At 47.7% G+C, this 17074-nt stretch overlaps 1 protein-coding gene across 1 annotated transcript; it reads right to left on the bottom strand.

Annotated features, from left to right (window-relative positions):
* Positions 1 to 3315: 3315 nt before the first annotated feature.
* Positions 3316 to 16673, bottom strand: LOC114589363 (UAP56-interacting factor-like). The gene is made up of 9 exons (XM_028715727.2): positions 16491 to 16673; positions 14105 to 14242; positions 12604 to 12746; positions 12265 to 12389; positions 11388 to 11460; positions 7660 to 7703; positions 7250 to 7324; positions 5728 to 5839; positions 3316 to 4154 (listed from the first exon to the last, which is right to left on the bottom strand). The coding sequence occupies exons 1-9, from the start codon at positions 16591 to 16593 to the stop codon at positions 4014 to 4016; spliced, it is 954 nt and encodes a 317-aa protein (XP_028571560.2). The 5' UTR covers positions 16594 to 16673; the 3' UTR covers positions 3316 to 4013.
* Positions 16674 to 17074: the final 401 nt, after the last annotated feature.

Raw genomic sequence — 17074 nt, 5'->3', positions numbered from 1 at the left:
TTCCTTCAGAATGAGGCACAGCAGAGCCATGTATTGTATATTACGTTGAAATCTTTTAATAAAAATTGATTTTTAAAAAGGAATTTGGAGAAAGGGTTAGCGTCCTTGAGGTCCTGAACATCTGCAGGGGGGTGGGTGCTGTAGCATGAGAAGTTTTTATCTCACTCAGTTTCCAGACAAAACAAAATCAGGCAGAAGCACAAGAATGATGCAAGCAGAGAGTTAGACCTTCACCACTTTGGATTCAATTTCAACAGAGTTCATTTTAATTTAATGTCACTTAATTCATCCTATATCATTTCTACCCCACTAGATTGTCAAAAAAACTTAAAAGCAAGTTTACAAAAACTCCTCATGGAAATGTTTAATGATCCAGTGAAATACAGGCACACATTTCAAAATATTGCCATGACCATTAAACTCAGCAGTAAGCAAAAGGCTTTCCACACCCTGCAGCCTTCCACATGTCTTCCAAAGGCCCCTAAACCTGAAGGCTTTACGGAGGTGTGGGGACGAGTACAGTGAAGGCAGCTGCCTGGGTCCCTAGGCAGGGAGTTCCAAAGTGTTAGTGCTGTTGCACTAAAATAGAGATTTCTTGCAAGTGTGCAATGAGTCTTACGTGGCAGCTGTAACAGTCCCAGTTGTGCAGGTTGAGTAGGCACATAGGGCGTAAGGCAATCCCTCAAGTGTAGAAGATGCCAAGCCACTATCCTGAAGCAGGGTATCGAAACAAATGAAGCAATAGAAGCAATACCCCTGAACCCTGGAAGGAAAACATCTGGAAGTACAGATATCAGAGAAGATATGACCCATAACATTGATTGTGACATATTACAGGGAAACTCAGTTGCCCGGCAAACTTTGGCCCAGGGAAAAGGATAGAATTAGATGTTGATACCAAACTTGTATTTGTCAACTACCCAAAACCGAAGGCCTTTCTATCATGGACAGACCACATAATGCGTCTTCTGAACATCCTAAATGATATGCTGCCACATGTAGTAAAGCCAAACGACATTGCTTCTATAATTTATACTATGATGGTTATTCGGTACAAACAATGATTACCTTTCAAGATCAGAACCTGGCTAAACTTATCCACAGATTAAGAATCTATTCCTGAAGAAAAGAATAATAATACCAAGACTTTTCGAAAATAGGTTACCAATGACCCTATTCTCTGCTGCCAAGAGTGACAAATCAATGACAAATGAGGAACAGGAAAAATTTAGGAAGGGGCACTGGTCCCAAAAAGCCCTGTTCGACCATCATGAACAGGAGACTCTAAAATCAAAAAGGAAAGGTGCACCCTTATATGGTTAGCATCATCCCGCAAATGAGCGGAAAGATAATCTCTCTCCAGAAGAAAATGCTCTAATTTTTGGACATTACCTTCCTTAGCACAAATCAAAATTTTAGAAAGACAACACTTAGAAACAGATTAACTGGAAAGGACGAATGTAAGGATGCCAGAGAGGAGGATCTAGCAGCCGACCAGACTCCCTCCAAAAGGGTTCCCATGGTGGAAGAGTTTCCTTCTCAGGCACACAACTTGGCAGTCTGTCACCCTCACAACTTTCAGGTAATGGCAGAGATAAATCTGCCTTCAACTATGAAAGTGCAATGTATAGGAGAAGGTAGTAGATTGCCCCCCCCCCCAAAAGGGAAACCACCACCATGGTGACCTCACCGGGTTTCAGGACTAAAATGAGATACTTAGATGAGGAGGAACTAGGCTCCAGGCAGATGGAACATCCTCCGGAGGGTGCCCTGGTAAACAAAGGCTCTACAATTTTCAGTGTGAGTACTTTATATCCATTGTCTGAATTCATCAAACTCCTGGGCTGTTCCCCGTGCAAAGATACTGTTAAAATAAATAACATCCAGCTGCCACATAAATAGGCAAATTCCAAAAACTTTTCAGAAGATAATTGACAAAGACTAAATTTTAGCAAAGCCAAACCCAACCTTAGCTTTACAACATGGAATATAGCAGGATAGTCTAAAAAGGCATCTGACGTGTCTTTTGTCCAATTCACCCAAGGGTATGACATTGTAGTTCTACAGGAGACTTGGAGCGTAAGTGAAATAGATGTTAACAGCTTCTCGTTTTGCCTCCCTGGATCACCAAGCTTCAAAGGGGGGCAAATTAAAGGCAGCTTGGGTACCTTTGTAGTTTACCCTTGTAAAATTGGGGAGAAGCAGCATGTGGGGAGGTTGCTTTCCTGCCTGGCTTGTGGGCCTCCCAGAGGCATCTAGTCAGCCAGTGTGTGGAACAGGATATTGATGTGTTTATTGCATTATCTCCAATGGCTAGACTTCACTCCAAAGCTGGCTCTCAGCCCAAAGTGGATGGGCATTGCCCTTCAATTGGTGTGTGTGACTGATTATGCAGGGAGGGGCTTACCCCCCCCCATTTTTATTCATGTTAGCAACCCTTGTGGAGGCCAAGCATTATTCTCCCACCATTCCTCCATGGAGCTCAAGGATCTCCCACCCCCCCTCATTTTATGCTCACTACAACCCTGTGAGGTAGGTTAGGCTGAGAGACAGGAACTGGCCCAAGCTCACCCAGACAGCTTCATGGTTGTGTGGGGATTTGAACTCTGGCCGCCTAGGTCCCAGCCCAACACTCTACCCACTACACCACACAGCCAGACCTCCCCCCCAGTCTGGAGTCCAATTCCCAGAAGCCCACTGGTTCTATGTCTATCTTGAGACCCACTTGGTATGAAGAGTTGGACCGCCTTGTTCTAGAAGATTGTGCAGGCTTGTCCTCATAGCTTCCAGAGGTAAACTGCATGGTGATATTTAACTATGTTGAAACAGATCATTTGCATTCTTACACAAATGAGAAAGAGGAAGGATAATGGCTAAATAAAGTATATTCTCCTACTTATCTAAATCCCTCCAAAAGATTATTGGTATAGGAGCTCCAGAGTGTCTGGTGGGAGCCATGTGGTTGAGCTGGAACAAGTAGCTCAACTCTCTCCACACACTGAGTTTTTCAGGTAGACCAGGGGTGGGGGAACAATATCCTTGATTACCTATTTCCTCCCAAGGTAAGGGGAACAGACATGGCTAAGATGGCAGGACAGCTTACTCTATGATGTTAACCCCTTCCAGCATTAATTAGACTGAAGCATGTTGTTATATGAGATGTTGGTTATACGAGACTGGTTATCCCACACAACATGCTCTCATGCAACCCATGCACTCCAACTGAAACCCATTTCCTGGACAATATCAACATTGTGTTTTGTGCCTGTGAACTCCATAGTGAATATTTTTATTAGAAAAGAAAACAGCCCGGTGTTTCAGCTTCTAAAAGTTGTTTTATTCAGTGCGCTGTTACAGCTTGTCACACCCAAATCATCAAAAGGAATCTGCCAAAGTGCTTTTCCAGGCAAAAGGGGGCAGAGGGAGAGAAACAAAGAACCTCAAATTCACTAGACCAGGGATGGGGAATTCTGTGACCCTCTAGATGTTGTTGGATTCCATCACCCCTGACGGTCGGCCATGCTGGCTGGGGCAGAAGGCCATTGGGTCTGGCAATATCTGGGAGCCCACAAGATTCCCTGCCCCCACACTACACAAACAACCAGGCACTCATCTGTGAGGCATGCCTCTTACTGGAGGGAGGGTCACTCCAGAGGCAGCTGTGGCATGAGGGTGCTTGATCATGCCTTTGTGGGCACATCTGAGGATTAAAGAGGGCCCCTATGAAGCTTGCTTGGAGATCTTCCTTACCACATGGCTCTCCGGCAAAAACACAACTGTACTGGAAGCCATACGGAATAACACCTCAAAGCTGGATCAGATGGTAGGCTACATCAGGAGGAAGTCTGGGGCAGAGGGGCCTAGAGTGGGAGTCAGAGCTGCTCTTAGGGCTGCATGTCTCAAGCATGGGCAGAAATCTTTGAGTGTGAGGTTGCATGGGGCTGTCTCTTTGTGTTTTGGTGATGCCAAGCTGCCACCCAGACAGAGGCAGGCAACCAACCAACCAACTGGGTTTAGGGGCAAGCTCCTTTGCAAAGCCAGTCTGACTTCACCGAATGCAATGGCAGAGTGACCATTCGGCCTGTGTTCTGCTTCGCTGTGAAATGGCGTGTGTTCCTCAACCCAGAGAACCTTTCGTTCAACGTCAAGCTCGTCTAAGGAAGAAAAACATAAGAGTTAGTCTTGAATCCCCACACACATGTGCTGGGAGATGTCTGCACACAGCACATTTAAAGCACATCTCCTCCCACCCACACACACCCAAAAAGTCCTGAGAACAATGATTTGTTAAAGGTGCTGGGAACTGTAGCACTGTGAAAGGAAAACTAAGGTTCTTGTTATTCTTTGGAGGGGGTGGAATGGTGAATACACAGCTCTGCTGAACACAGATAGATTTAGCTTTGGAGACAACACATGTATTACCACAATCTTCATGTGAGTTCCTAGCGACCTTCAGCTTAAACACACCCTGCTCTGAAGTGAGAAAAATCCATCACACTCAAACATTCCTGCACGAAGCTGCCCATGGCAAGCTTATAACACAAAAACTTGAGATTCTGATGTGCAGGAATGGTTTCTCTGAGGGCATGTGTCATAGGGTACAAAACCCACCTTCTATATTTTGAAGCCCAGGAGTTAGGAGATGAGGAGTCCTCCCAACCCCAGCTCAAGCTGGGGGTTGGACTGGAAGGGAGACAAGCGAATGTCCCCAGAATTGAGGGGAAGCTTGGCTAATTTCCAGGTTAAACTGAACTCTTTAGTACCGCCCCCCAGGGCACCATTATGTGGGTCCTCTGAAGCATGAGAAAGCTCAGAAGGTAAGAACAGGGCTTTCCTCCCCACTCCTAAGTTCAGCAGGTGGCTAGAGGCGGCCACATGAACACCCCCTACCGCACCCCCAGCATAGGTTCAACTTTTAGCACAATTGAACTTTAACAAAAAGTCCTCAGCCACATGGCATGCAATGCTTTGGCAGCGGCAACTTATCATTTTCTTGATCATTCTCTTGATCAACATCATTTTCTTGATCATTTTCTTGATTACAAACAATTAAAAAGGCGGACAAACAATTAAAAAGGCGGACAATCTTGCAAAGGAGTGTTGCCATTTAAACTGCTGGTTTGACGTAGGAACCCGAAAAAAGAAAAGGAACCAACTACCCAGAGTCTGCTTCATATTGCCCTCGTTCTCCAACTCCCTCTATCCTAAGGTAAAGGGTAAAGGGACCCCTGACCATTAGGTCCAGTCGTGACTGACTCTGGGGTTGCGGCGCTCATCTCGCTTTATTGGCTGAGGGAGCCGGCGTACAGCTACCGGGTCATGTGGCCAGCAGGACTAAGCCGCTTCTGGTGAACCAGAGCAGCGCATGGAAACGCCGTTTACCTTCCTGCTGGAGGTAGGTACCTATTACCTATTTATCTACTTGCACTTTTATGTGCTTTCGAACTGCTAGGTTGGCAGGAGCTGAGACCAAGCAACGGGAGCTCACCCTGTCGTGGGGATTCGAACTGCCGACCTTCTGATCGGCAAGTCCTAGGCTCTGTAGTTTAACCCACAGCACCACCCGTGTCCCTCCCTCTATCCTGGTTACAGACAAGAGTTCAGATTTGAAAGCCTTGTTATCACCTCATTCCCTTCAATTAGCCAGCTGCTCTGGCAGATGACATCAGTTCCTTCCCTCTTCCAATATTCCTGCTCCAAAAGCCTCCCAATATTCCTGCTCCTAACCTGGTTAGCCATAGCCCGGAAGTTGAATCTCAGGGGAACACCTTTGGGCTGGGAAGGGCTCATCTTTTCTGGGCCTCTTCTCCCCCTCAGAAAGGGGTGCTTGGCTCCTGGCCTGTGAAATGCACGCAGAATATAAAGATGCCTTCTTTCCACGGAGCCAAGGAAGAAGGGTGGAATTTGTTTGTTTGTTTTTAAAGATATTTATTAAAGTTTCCAATTTTTATACAAACAAAAAGCAAAAAGCAAAAGTAAAAAATATTAAAAACACATACATTTCACAACTTATTTTTTCAATGACATATTTCCCTGACCTCCTCATACCTCCCCTTCTTGTATCTCCAGTTCAAATTATTTGTTCAGCAAATCCTTATCTCAAAGCATTACAGCTTACAAAAAACGCCTTATTTTCTATCCAACATAAGGGTGGAATTTGTTAATCTCCCAAACCTTCCCAAGTAAGAGATGCCGGAGTTGCGTCACCTACAACTTCCTCAGGGATCAAGCAGCTAAGAAAAACGAAACATCCCACCTGGGCACGGTTTCTGAGAGAGCAACAGCAGAAGTTCTGTACTTTGAGGGCAGAAGACCCACACTGTGAAAGATGAGCATTTGCCCAGTGGATTCTGGCTGGTCCATGAGGGCTGCCAGCCCCTTCCCACTCCATCTCAGGCACAGAACACATTGGCTCTGCCACTCCTTGGCTCTGGCGCCACCTACTGTTAGCCTCTTTGCCTTCCACCCTACCAGTCCCAATGAGCACCATCCACCCCTGCATTGGTCCAGAGGCGCAGAGGCGTAGCTAGGTGATCTTGCACTCCTGGCAGAACCATCCAGATTGCGCCCCCTACCTACAGACAAGTTAGCTCTTCTTTCCTTCTCTCCTCCAACCCCCCCCCCCCAATTCAATTCACCCTCTATTAAAAACCTTTCCTTATGAGGCAATAATCAATATTTTTATTTATTTATAGACATATTTGTGGACATATTTATGGACATATTTCTAGCTAATTTTGTGCCCCCCCCTCGCCTATGCCCCTGGCTCTGAAAGGGGAGCTGGCTGCAAGTGTCACAGGCCTGGTGGGCCAGAAATCCATAATGAGGGCCAGTGTGGCACAGTTGTTGGAGTACTGTGCTAGGAACTGGCAGACCAGGGTACAAGCCCCCACTCAGCCAGGAAGCTTCCTGGGCTCACTCTCAGCCCAACCAACCACACAGGGTTGTTGTGTGACCATAAAATGTGTGTGCGTGGGGGGGGTGGACTCTGGGGAAAGTAGGGAGATAAATGTGTGAAAGAAAGAAGAAAAGAAAGAAGGAAGGAAGGAAGGAAGGAAGGAAGGAAGGAAGGAAGGAAGGAAGGAAGGAAAGGAAGGAAGGAAGGAAGGAAGGAAGGAAGGAAGGAAGGAAGGAAGGAAAGAAAGAAAGAAAGAAAGAAAGAAAGGAAGGAAGGAAGGGTGATAGAGCAGGAAGGTGAGATGCACAATAGAGAATGGGCATTGTTTTCACTCAAGGCAACATAACGTACATGCTTGCTTGACTTGCTTGGGGGTTAGACACAGAAACGGTCAGCACACCTCCAGGATTGGGTTCTGGCTGCCACCTAGAGAAAGAGAGACAGGGAGAGGAGGCAAAGAACCAGACTCCTAGCAGCAGGAGGAGGACTGGAGTGAATGGAGCACAGACTGATGAAGACATGCCAGCGTTGGAGGAGGTTGAGAAGGCTCCAAAGGTCAGACACTCATCAAGATCCAACTGAGGTGCCCTCTACAATTCTCCTACAAAGTAAGGTCAGTGCAACCCTAGAACCTCCCACCTGGGGGGAAACAGAGCAGGTGCTCTGGTTATGCCAGGAAGGCATATTGCCAATCCTTACTTTCTCTCCTCCACCACTGCTTTTTCTTCCTTCAGAAAAGGGGGGCTCTTTCCACAACTTACCTCCTCCTCTTTAAAGGCTTCCCCTCCACATTGGACTTTGTTTGCTGTAAGAAGGAAGAGAACAACAAGCATGACAGAAACCAAAACTCCCAAAGCAAGGAGACTTGGTTCCACAGTATGGATCAAAGCGCTCCACAGACTGTAGCTTAAAGTGGATTCCTTGTTTATTTTGCAAAATCTTAGAACCTCTAAACAGATTACAAAAAGAATAAAGTAATAAAATTATCAGTAAGAAACCACATTTGTTAAAAACTATTTAAGATCCTCTCCTCTGTCTTACATGATTGTTGTAAGGATTACAGAGAAAATGTTTGTAGAAGACTGTGACTACTTAGGGAAAACACAATGCAATTTTAAATCTGGTCAGTCTTACAGTTGCCCCTTTAAGAATGGGTTGCAGGGCCAACTGAAGCCAGAGGGCAATGGCAACACATCCCTCACTGGACCACTGAGAGCCAATGTGGTGTAGAGGTGAGAGTGTCAGGTTGGGACCCAGGAGACTAGCATTCGAATCCCCATCAGCCATGAAGCTGAGTGGGTGGCCAGGGTTGTTGTTGAGATTGAATGAGGAGGGGAAGGGATGATGATGATGATGATGATGATGATAATACCACACCCATCTGGCTGGGTTTCCCCAGCCACTCTGGGCGGCTTCCAACAAATATTAAATATACATTAAAATGTCATTAAAAACTTCCCTAAACAGGGCTGCCTTCAGATGTCTTCTAAAAGTCTGATATTTGTTTATTTCCTTGACACCTGGTGGGAGGCCGTTCCACAGGGTGGGTGCCACTACTGAGGAGGCCCTCTGCCTGGTTCCCTGTAACCTCACATCTTGCAGTGAGGGAACCACCTGAAGGCCCTCGGCACTGGATTTCAGTGTCCGGGCAGAACAATGGGGGTGGAGACGCTCCTTCAGGTATACTGGGCCGAGGCTGTTTAGGGCTTTAAAGGTCAGCACCAACACTTTGAATTGTGTTCGGAAACATACGGGGAGCCAATGTAGGTCTTTCAAGACCGGTGTTATGTGGTCTTGGCAGCCACTCCCAGTCACCAGTCTAGCTGCCACATTCTGGATTAGTTGTAGTTTCCGGGTCACCTTCAAAAGTAGCACCACATAGCTCACATTGCAGTAGTCCAAGCAAGCGATAACTAGAGCATGCACCACTCTGGCAAGACAGTCTGCAGGCAGTTAGGTTCTCAGCCTGCATACCAGATGGAGCTGATAAACAGCTGCCCTGGACACAGAATTGACCTGTGCCTCCATGGACAACTGTGAGTCCAAAATGACTCCCAGGCTATGCACCTGGTATTTCAGGGGCACAGATACCCCATTCGGAACCAGGGAGTCCCCCACACCTGCCCGCCCCCTGTCCCCCCAAAACAGTACTTCTGTCCTGTCAGGATTTAACCTCAATCTGTTAGTCCCCATCCATCCTCCAACTGCCTCCAGACACTCACACAGGACCTTCACCGCCTTCACTGGTTCTGATTTGAAAGAGAGGTAGAGCTGGGTATCATCCGAATATTTATGAACACCCAACCCAAACCCCCTGATGATCTCTCCCAAAGGGTGCATGTAGATGTTGAAAAGCATGGGGGACAGAACCCTGAGGCACCCCACAGGTGAGAGCCCAGGGGTCTGAACACTCATCCCCCAACACCACTTTCTCGACACGGCCCAGGAGAAAGGAGCAGAAGCATTGTATAAGAGTGCCCCCAGCTCACAGCCCCTCTAGACAGTCCAGAGGGATGTTATGGTTGATGGTATCAAAAGCCACTGAGAGATCCAACAGAACTAGGAAACAGCTCTCACCTTTGTCCCTAGCCCGCCAGAGATCATCGCCCAGCGCGACCAAGGCAGTTTCAGTCCCATGATGAGGCCTGAATCCCGACTGGAAGGGATCCAAATGGTCCGCTTCTTCCAGGCGTGCCTGGAGTTGTTCAGCAACCACTCGCTCTATCACCTTGCCCAAGAATGGAAAATTTGAGACTGGGCAATAGTTGGCCATATTGGCCAGGTCTAGAGATGTTTTTTTAAGAAGCGGTTTAATGACCACCTCTTTCAGCAGGTCTGGGAAGGCTCCCTCACAGAAAGAAGCATTCACCACCCCTCAAAGCCCATCGCCCAGCCCTTCCCGGCTAGCTTTTATAAGCCAGGATGGTCAAGGATCAAAGAGACAGGTGGTTGGTTTCACTCATCCAAGCAGCCTGTCCACATCCTCGGAGGTAACAGATTGGAATTAATCCCATGCAACTTGACTAGACAGGACTCTAGCACTCTCCCGCCCCAGCCCTGCTCCCATGGTGGAATCTACCTCTTCCCAAATCTGAGCTATGCAAAAGCATTGCAGGAGATCTTGGGGTCCCTACCAGGCCCCGGTGACGAAGGTGGTTCCGATAGATTGTGAAGCACCTGAAAGAGTCTCCTGCTGCTGTTTTCTGCAGATGCAATAGAGGCGGTGAAGAAGGTCCTCTTTGCCGTCACCGTTGCCACTTGGTTGACTTGACGTTGAGCTCTGACCCATGTCCGGTCCAATTCAGAATGAGTTTTCTGCCACTGGCACTCTAGCCGTCTCAGTGATTGTTTCCTCGCCCTCAGCTCTGGAGATAACCACAGGACTGTCCAGGCTCCATGCAATTGGAGAGGGCACTCAGAGCCAGAGAGTCGATAGCCCTGGTTAACTCTGCATTCCACCAGGGAATCCACCAGGGAATCAACTGAAAGGCCATCAACATGGGATAAAACATCCCCTACCACTCTCTGGAACATCCCCTACCACTCTCTGGAAGCCAATTGGATCCATTAAGTGGCAGGGGCGGACCATCCAAATCGGTCCCACCTCCCTGCAGAGGGGGTCACAGAGAAGTCCAGTTGCACTAGGAAGTGATCTGACCATGGCACTTCTTTTGTTTCACTTTTACTTACTGTCAGATCACTCACGTCACTAGAGGTGAACACCAGGTCTAAGGCATGTCCGCGACTATGAATTGGGCCAAACTTATTCAGGGACAGCCCCATGGAGGCCATGCTTTCCACAAAATCCTGAGTGGCCCCTTGTAAGGTTGTGTTGGCATGGATGTTAAAATCCCCTAAGACAACCAAACTAGGTGTCTCCAGGAGAACATCTGGTATGACCTGAAGCAGCTCGGGCAGGGAATCCTTGGCACAGTGGGGAGGTTGGTACACCAAAAGGAATCCTGTACTGCCCCTATTGCCCAACTTCCAGACCATGCACTCAGAGAGGTCTTCCCAATAGGGACGATGTAAACCACTTTAAGCTCCTTGGAGAAATGGTTGGGGTACAGATGGAAAAAAATAAATAGTTGTTGTTGTTGTTTAGTTGTTTAGTCATGTCCGACTTTTTGTGACCCCATGGACCAGAGCACACCAGGCACTCCTGTCTTCCACTGCCTCCCGCAGTTTGGTCAAACTCTTGCTGGTAGCTTCGAGAACACTGTCCAACCATCTTGTCCCCTGTCGTCCCCTTCTCCTTGTGCCCTCAATCTTTCCCAACATCAGGGTCTTTTCCAGGGAGTGTTCTCTTCTCCTGAGGTGGCCAAAGTACTAGAGCCTCAGCTTCAGGATCTGTCCTTCCAGTGAGCACTCAGGGCTGATTTCCTTCAGAATGGATAGGTTTGATCTTCTTGCAGTCCATGGGACTCTCAAGAGTCTCCCCCAGCACCAGAATTCAAAAGCATGATATAAAAGACAATGAAGAACTCACCCTTCGGTTGAAGTTGAATCTGGATTGCCTCTGAAAGAAAGCTGGTCTTCGGTTTAGCCGGAAAGGCTGGTTACTGGGGGGAAATAAAAGGACCCTATATTAACACAAATTTCTGTGCACACTCAAGCCATAGATACTGTGGTAGATATGCCAGTCTCCAAGTGGCGAGACTCTGGGAGTGACTGTGCTTACGCAGGGCTCCGTTTCTAGGGAATGAAGGTCAGAGTAGGCTGTGGTGTCTTTAGTAAGTATGGCTACATTTACAAAGCATAGGACAGAGGGGCTCAGAGCACTCACACCCCAGCAGGTCTTTCTTCCCCATTGGGGTTCCAGGCAAATCACAGCCTTACAGTTCAGCTTCCAGCATCAGCCAAATTCCCACACAAAACTCTGGCTCCTGTTCTTCTACGTTACAAGGCGATGACGTCGTGTCCAAGTAGGTGGCAGGTGATCTGGATCCTGACCCCCTCCCCAAACATATAAAAATATATTTGCTGAATTTGGAATCTCAGTTGAAATATTGTCCAGCCATTTGCTACTTGATTTTTCAAATGTTCAGATTCCCCAGGATTGGGAGGCGAAAACTGACACCGTGTCCTGCAAAGTGGCCTGCAGTCACACACACACTTTTGTGGGAACAGGTAAGCATAGGAGCCAGCTCCTAGGGGTTGAGGTCCCTTTGGCTCCTCCAATAAAATATTTGAGAGGATCGCCCCCTCCCCCCAAAAGTTGATGGGCATTGCCATTCAGCTGGTGTGCATGTGCTGCGTTTTATGATCAATGGGGCAGAGTAGGGCTTACCTCCCCACTCCAATATTTTATTCAGGTTTGCCCCCCTGCACAGAAGTCTACTCCTCCCGAAACCAAGCTTCCTTACCTTTGGGCGGTTGGTGGAGCAGCTCCTGCCCTTCGAAAGCGATTGACCCTTGTGGGATCCCTCTGCTGGGTACCGGGTTTTGTGCCATCCCTGCTCCCAACCAAGGTAGCATCTTCCTGCTGCACCTACAAATTAGCATAGTTTGCCTCAGGATTGGCTTCTTGAACATAAAGCATCATGGGCAGGGGAACAGCTGTCGAAGCCCAGCCTTCCTCATCCTGGAGTCTGCCAAATGTTGTCGACTACAACTCCCATCCATCCTGTGCTGTCTGGGTTTATAGGAGCTGCCGTCCAAAACTCCTGGAGGGTATCAGTTGGCAAAGGTTGCCATAGTCCTACCTGTTGAGCTGAGCTGGGCCGATTTAGGGGGCTCATGCCTTTTGGCCCAAGGGCTGCTCTCCTCCTGGGTCTGGTCACCCCATTCCAGAAAGGCTTCCTGTAATTCTGCTGCTTTTGAAACTCTCCTCTGAACCTGCTGGGTCCTAAAGAGACACACCATGCAGAATGTGATTCCTCATCAATCCTCAGGTGTCGACAATTTATCATTAAAAACAATGTTTCTCTGCTATTTGCCACATCTGACTCTCCCCTGCCCCTTCCTCCAAAGGGGGATGAGTATGTGAGATTACCTGCACTTTTGCTATTGTATTATTAATAATAATATATCACCCTTCATCAAAAGATCTCAGGGCTGTTCACAAGGTAAAAGCACAAATAAATAGTTAAAATAAAAACAACAAAACAATAGCACCTCCCCCCACAAACACATTTAAAAGGCTGTAGAATATTAATCAGCCAGAGGCCTGGTTGCAGTTGGATCCTGGTCCAACTGCACTGGCTACCACCTAGTTTCTAATCCCAATTCAAATGCTGGTTTTTAATCTATAAAGCCTTAAATAGCTCAGGACTGCAATAACTCAGGGACCGCCTCTCTCCATATGAACCTATCCAGACCTTGCAATCATCATCTGAGACCCTTCCTTTGTGCCTCCTCCATGAGAGGTCCGGAGGGTGGCAACTTGAGAATGAGCTTTTTCTGCAGTGGATCCCCACTTGTGGAATGCTCTCCCCAGGGAGGTCAAGCTGGCACCTTTATTATGCACCTTTAGGTACCAGACAAAAATGTTCCTCTTCAACCAGGCCTTTGGCTGATTGACATCTGATGCCCTTTTAAAATATGTTATGGAAGGGAGGGGGGTTATTGGGTTGTCTTTGTTTTTGTGAACCTCCCCGAGATCTGCGGGTACATGGGTTTACAAACTGCGGGTATACAAACTTTAATAATGATGATGATGTTTAGGATCAGAGTTTTCCTTTTCCCAGATGGCTTGTCCCAGGTTGACAAGCCCCATCTGTCTATCTCCAACATGAAAAGCCTGTCTCAATTCAGGAGCATCCCTCCTCTGCAGATCCTTGTTCTTCCACAACACTACTGATCCCTACCTTGATAGATTATCTTCCCACTTCATCAAAGGCCCATTAACCATGAAAGGAGGAGATTCTTTGTTGTGCTGTATTCCTAGTTCTGTGCTCCAGTTTGAAAGAGCTGTGCTCAAGTCATACTGGGAGCCAGTTCATGCTATAAATCACTTAAACGTTTTGTCTCTTTTTATGTTCATTATTTTCATTTTAATATTCATTCATTCATTATTTAATATTCATTTTAATGTTCAATTTATGTACCCTCCTCTGGTCACCCCTAGCTAAAGGTACTTGCATGAAGCTGAAGGAGGGGTTGATATCTCAGGATGCCAACCATTACAAAAAGCCCTACCAACTTATTTCCTGAATTTTGCCAACTCCCAAACCTTCTCTTCCTGCTATTGCTTCTCACACATACCTTGCAGGTTCCTTGGTACCCAGCCCCAGAATCGACCTCTTCTGTTGCTATAGGCTGGATTCCAGTTCTTGAGCGGCTGCTTCCATCTGTTTTCCTTTGCATTTGTCTGCCCTTTCTTGTTGCGCTTTATGATGTCATCTAAATTAGGAAAACCAACACACACAGAATACGTCAAGGAAATCTTCTCTTTTGTTTCATGTTGGCCTCCCAGCATTTTAACACAAGAGGATGGAAAGCTAACCCTCAGTATGTGGGGCAAGGAGAGTGTGGCATAGAATACTGCTCTAAGGAATCCCAGTATTCCAAAACAGAATTCCAAAACAGAGGGTAGTTTCCAGTTGCCCTTAATAACTTGGGACCAGTTTATCTGCAATATGTGCCCAGTTGACCCCTTTGACCTACAGAACTGGCACAATTACAGGTGCCACATAATACCAATTCTGCATTTGTAAGAAATGCATATTTTTGTGTCGCAGCCTCTACAGTTTGGAACTCCCTGCCTGCTCATATCAAGCAGGCGTCTTCACGATACTCTTCAGCACCTGCTAAAAATATTTTTGTTTAGACAACCTAATCCAAATATGTAAAGTGTTGGCATGTGTTTTAATCTGGATTTATCTTAGGGTTGATTTTCTTTTAATTCAACTAGGGAAAATGTATTGCATTAAATGAGGCAAGGATAGCAGAGTGAGCAACAAACTGAACAGGCGTGGCAATTTCTGAGCTGTATTAATAGCATCGTCTAACCAATATAGAAGCGATCAGTATGGCTTTACTCTGAACGCAAGGTCTCCTTACCTGGAGAACTGAGTTGATTTGCGTAATCATAGAAGCATAGGAAGAAGCTGCCTTGTACTGAGCCAGACCACTGATTCTTTTAGCTTAGTATTGTCAACACTGACGGGAACTCTCACTCCAGGGTAAAGGCAGAATTTCCTAGCCCTACCTGGAGATGCCATCAGAGATTGATACCTGGGATCTTCTGCATGCAAAGCAGCTACTCTGCCATTGAGCCAAGCATGATCCTTGAAGTGAATAATTACCACCATTCAAGAAAGTTTGAAAGTATTCAGAAGAGACCCCCCCCCCCAAAAGCAAGTCCTTCAAGGGAAAAAAATGAAGGAAGCTGTATATCCTTCAGCTTGGGGTGTGGGGGTGAGAGGAAGCCAGGAATTGGTTTTCAGTAATAGTATCAAACATAAACTCCCAATACTCAACGTCAGAGAGGGAATCATTAAATACTGGGTGCTGGTTATTAAGTTGTCTGATCAAATAACAGCGGATGCCCAAATGCCAACCCTCAATAACAGAGAGCACATTTCCAGCATTCCTATTTTCAGAGGGGGCTTTAGGGAGGCAAATTAGCCAGGCAAGCCAATAGAGAGTGGAGAGATTTTCCTCTTTCTTTCATTGTAATTCCGTTGGACGGGGCAGGGGCATATTTCCAGATCACTGACTGAATAAATGAGTGTGATGTTTGTGTGCACAAACAGATCTTGTGCCAAGGAAATGATGATTTGCATTGCCCGTCAATGCCATAAATAGACCAGGCATCACATCAAGCTTCTATTTTTGGAGAGGGCCAGTTTATCATGTCCGTGCTGGACCGTGGGGTTTTGAGCTTGGAAAAACTGCTGTGGGGTATGGTGAGGTGAGCCAAAATGTAGCTGTGATTTGAACCTAACAGGCTGCATCTAGATATACCCAGAGTAAACACACTGAAATTAATTAGAATGGCTAAGTAAGGGCCATTAATTTTAATTGGTCTACTCTGAGTAAGACTTAGCTACAGACAACCAGTCCACACTGAGCCATCTGCTTTCCCCTGATGGTTCCCTTCTCTCTGGATGGAGGGGGGAGAAGTGTTTGGGTTGAAAATAGGCTGTCCATGGTGAAAGGAGAGGGATTTTCTGAGAAACGGGAAAAGGAGAGGAAGTTGCAGGTGGGGGGGGGGTGTCAAGCAGAAGATGTGGGAGAAGACCCCACTTGGGTTCAACTAAGCCAATTGGCCTGTGGAATCAGGAATGGCATAGGTATAGACCCCGTGGGGACCCAACTTTGGGCACCTAAGAAGGCTGCAAGGAATCTGCAAACTTTGCCAAACCTTCCCTGGCCGGACATTTTCTGCGCCTCAGAGAGGCTCATAGGCAGCCTCCCCCGCCCCATATACGGAAGGTATATAGTGCATATTTTTTGGGAGGAGGGGCGGTTCTCACCTGGAACCAGCCCCCTCCACCCCAACTTTGAGAAGGGCACCCAGAGTGGATCTGGTTCCGCGGGGATAAAGCCTATGCGGCTCCGGAGCAAGTCCATGGGGTGGGGTGGGTCCCCGAGACGCTAGGACACACCCAACCAACACCCGACGAGTGTGGAGAGCAGCACCTACCCAGAGACAGATCTATCTCCTCAGCAGCCACCGCCACCGCCGGCTCCGATCCTGCCCCAGCACCGGCGGCTTCGAGCGTCTGCCCGGCCCCCGGCGCTGCCATGGCCTCTGAGGAAAGAGAGGGGTGGCGGCGGCCGGCCGGAGGAGAGCCCTCCGAGCTCCCGCCCCCTGGCCAGCTGTCCCATTCCCCGGCGCCGCCACCAGAGTCGCCCCCGCCCGCCCGCCCGCTGCGGAGGCCGGCCCCGGTCTGTGGCGCGGCTTGGGAAGCGGGCGGGGTCCACCTGCAGACCCGTTCTTCTCCATGGCCTCTGCACCGCTCTCAAATCCCAAAACAGCCTGGATCATGCCGAAGGCAGCGCTGTGTGTAGTCCGGCATGTTGTTCTCATAGTGGCCGAGCATGTGCTCTGATGGGGAGGACCCGAGCCCGGGAGCAGCTCTCTCTTCGCCTGAGGGTTCCAGCAACTCGCATTCAGGAAGGTTACTGTCTCAGACAGTGGAGGTAGAGCACAGCAACCCTTATCTTTCTGCACCCCAAAGCGAGTGTTTCAAGAGGATTGGAAGAGTTTGCTGGAACAGGCAGGCC

The sequence above is a fragment of the Podarcis muralis genome, chromosome Z, assembly GCF_964188315.1.
Source record: "Podarcis muralis chromosome Z, rPodMur119.hap1.1, whole genome shotgun sequence".
In the NCBI taxonomy this organism is placed as follows: Eukaryota; Metazoa; Chordata; class Lepidosauria; order Squamata; family Lacertidae; genus Podarcis; species Podarcis muralis.
Note: the sequence above shows the minus strand (reverse complement) of the source record. Positions and strands in the feature narration are given on the sequence as shown.

Excerpts from the sequence above, each read along its gene's own strand:
- LOC114589363 (XM_028715727.2), bottom strand. The coding sequence starts at position 16,593 with ATGGCAGCGCCGGGGGCCGGGCAGACGCTCGAAGCCGCCGGTGCTGGG. Across the intron at positions 14,243-16,490 it reads GGAGATAGATCTGTCTCTGG|ATGACATCATAAAGCGCAAC; the intron begins GTAGGTGCTGCT and ends TTCCTAATTTAG. Across the intron at positions 7,325-7,659 it reads AAGCCTTTAAAGAGGAGGAG|GTGGCAGCCAGAACCCAATC; the intron begins GTAAGTTGTGGA and ends CTCTTTCTCTAG.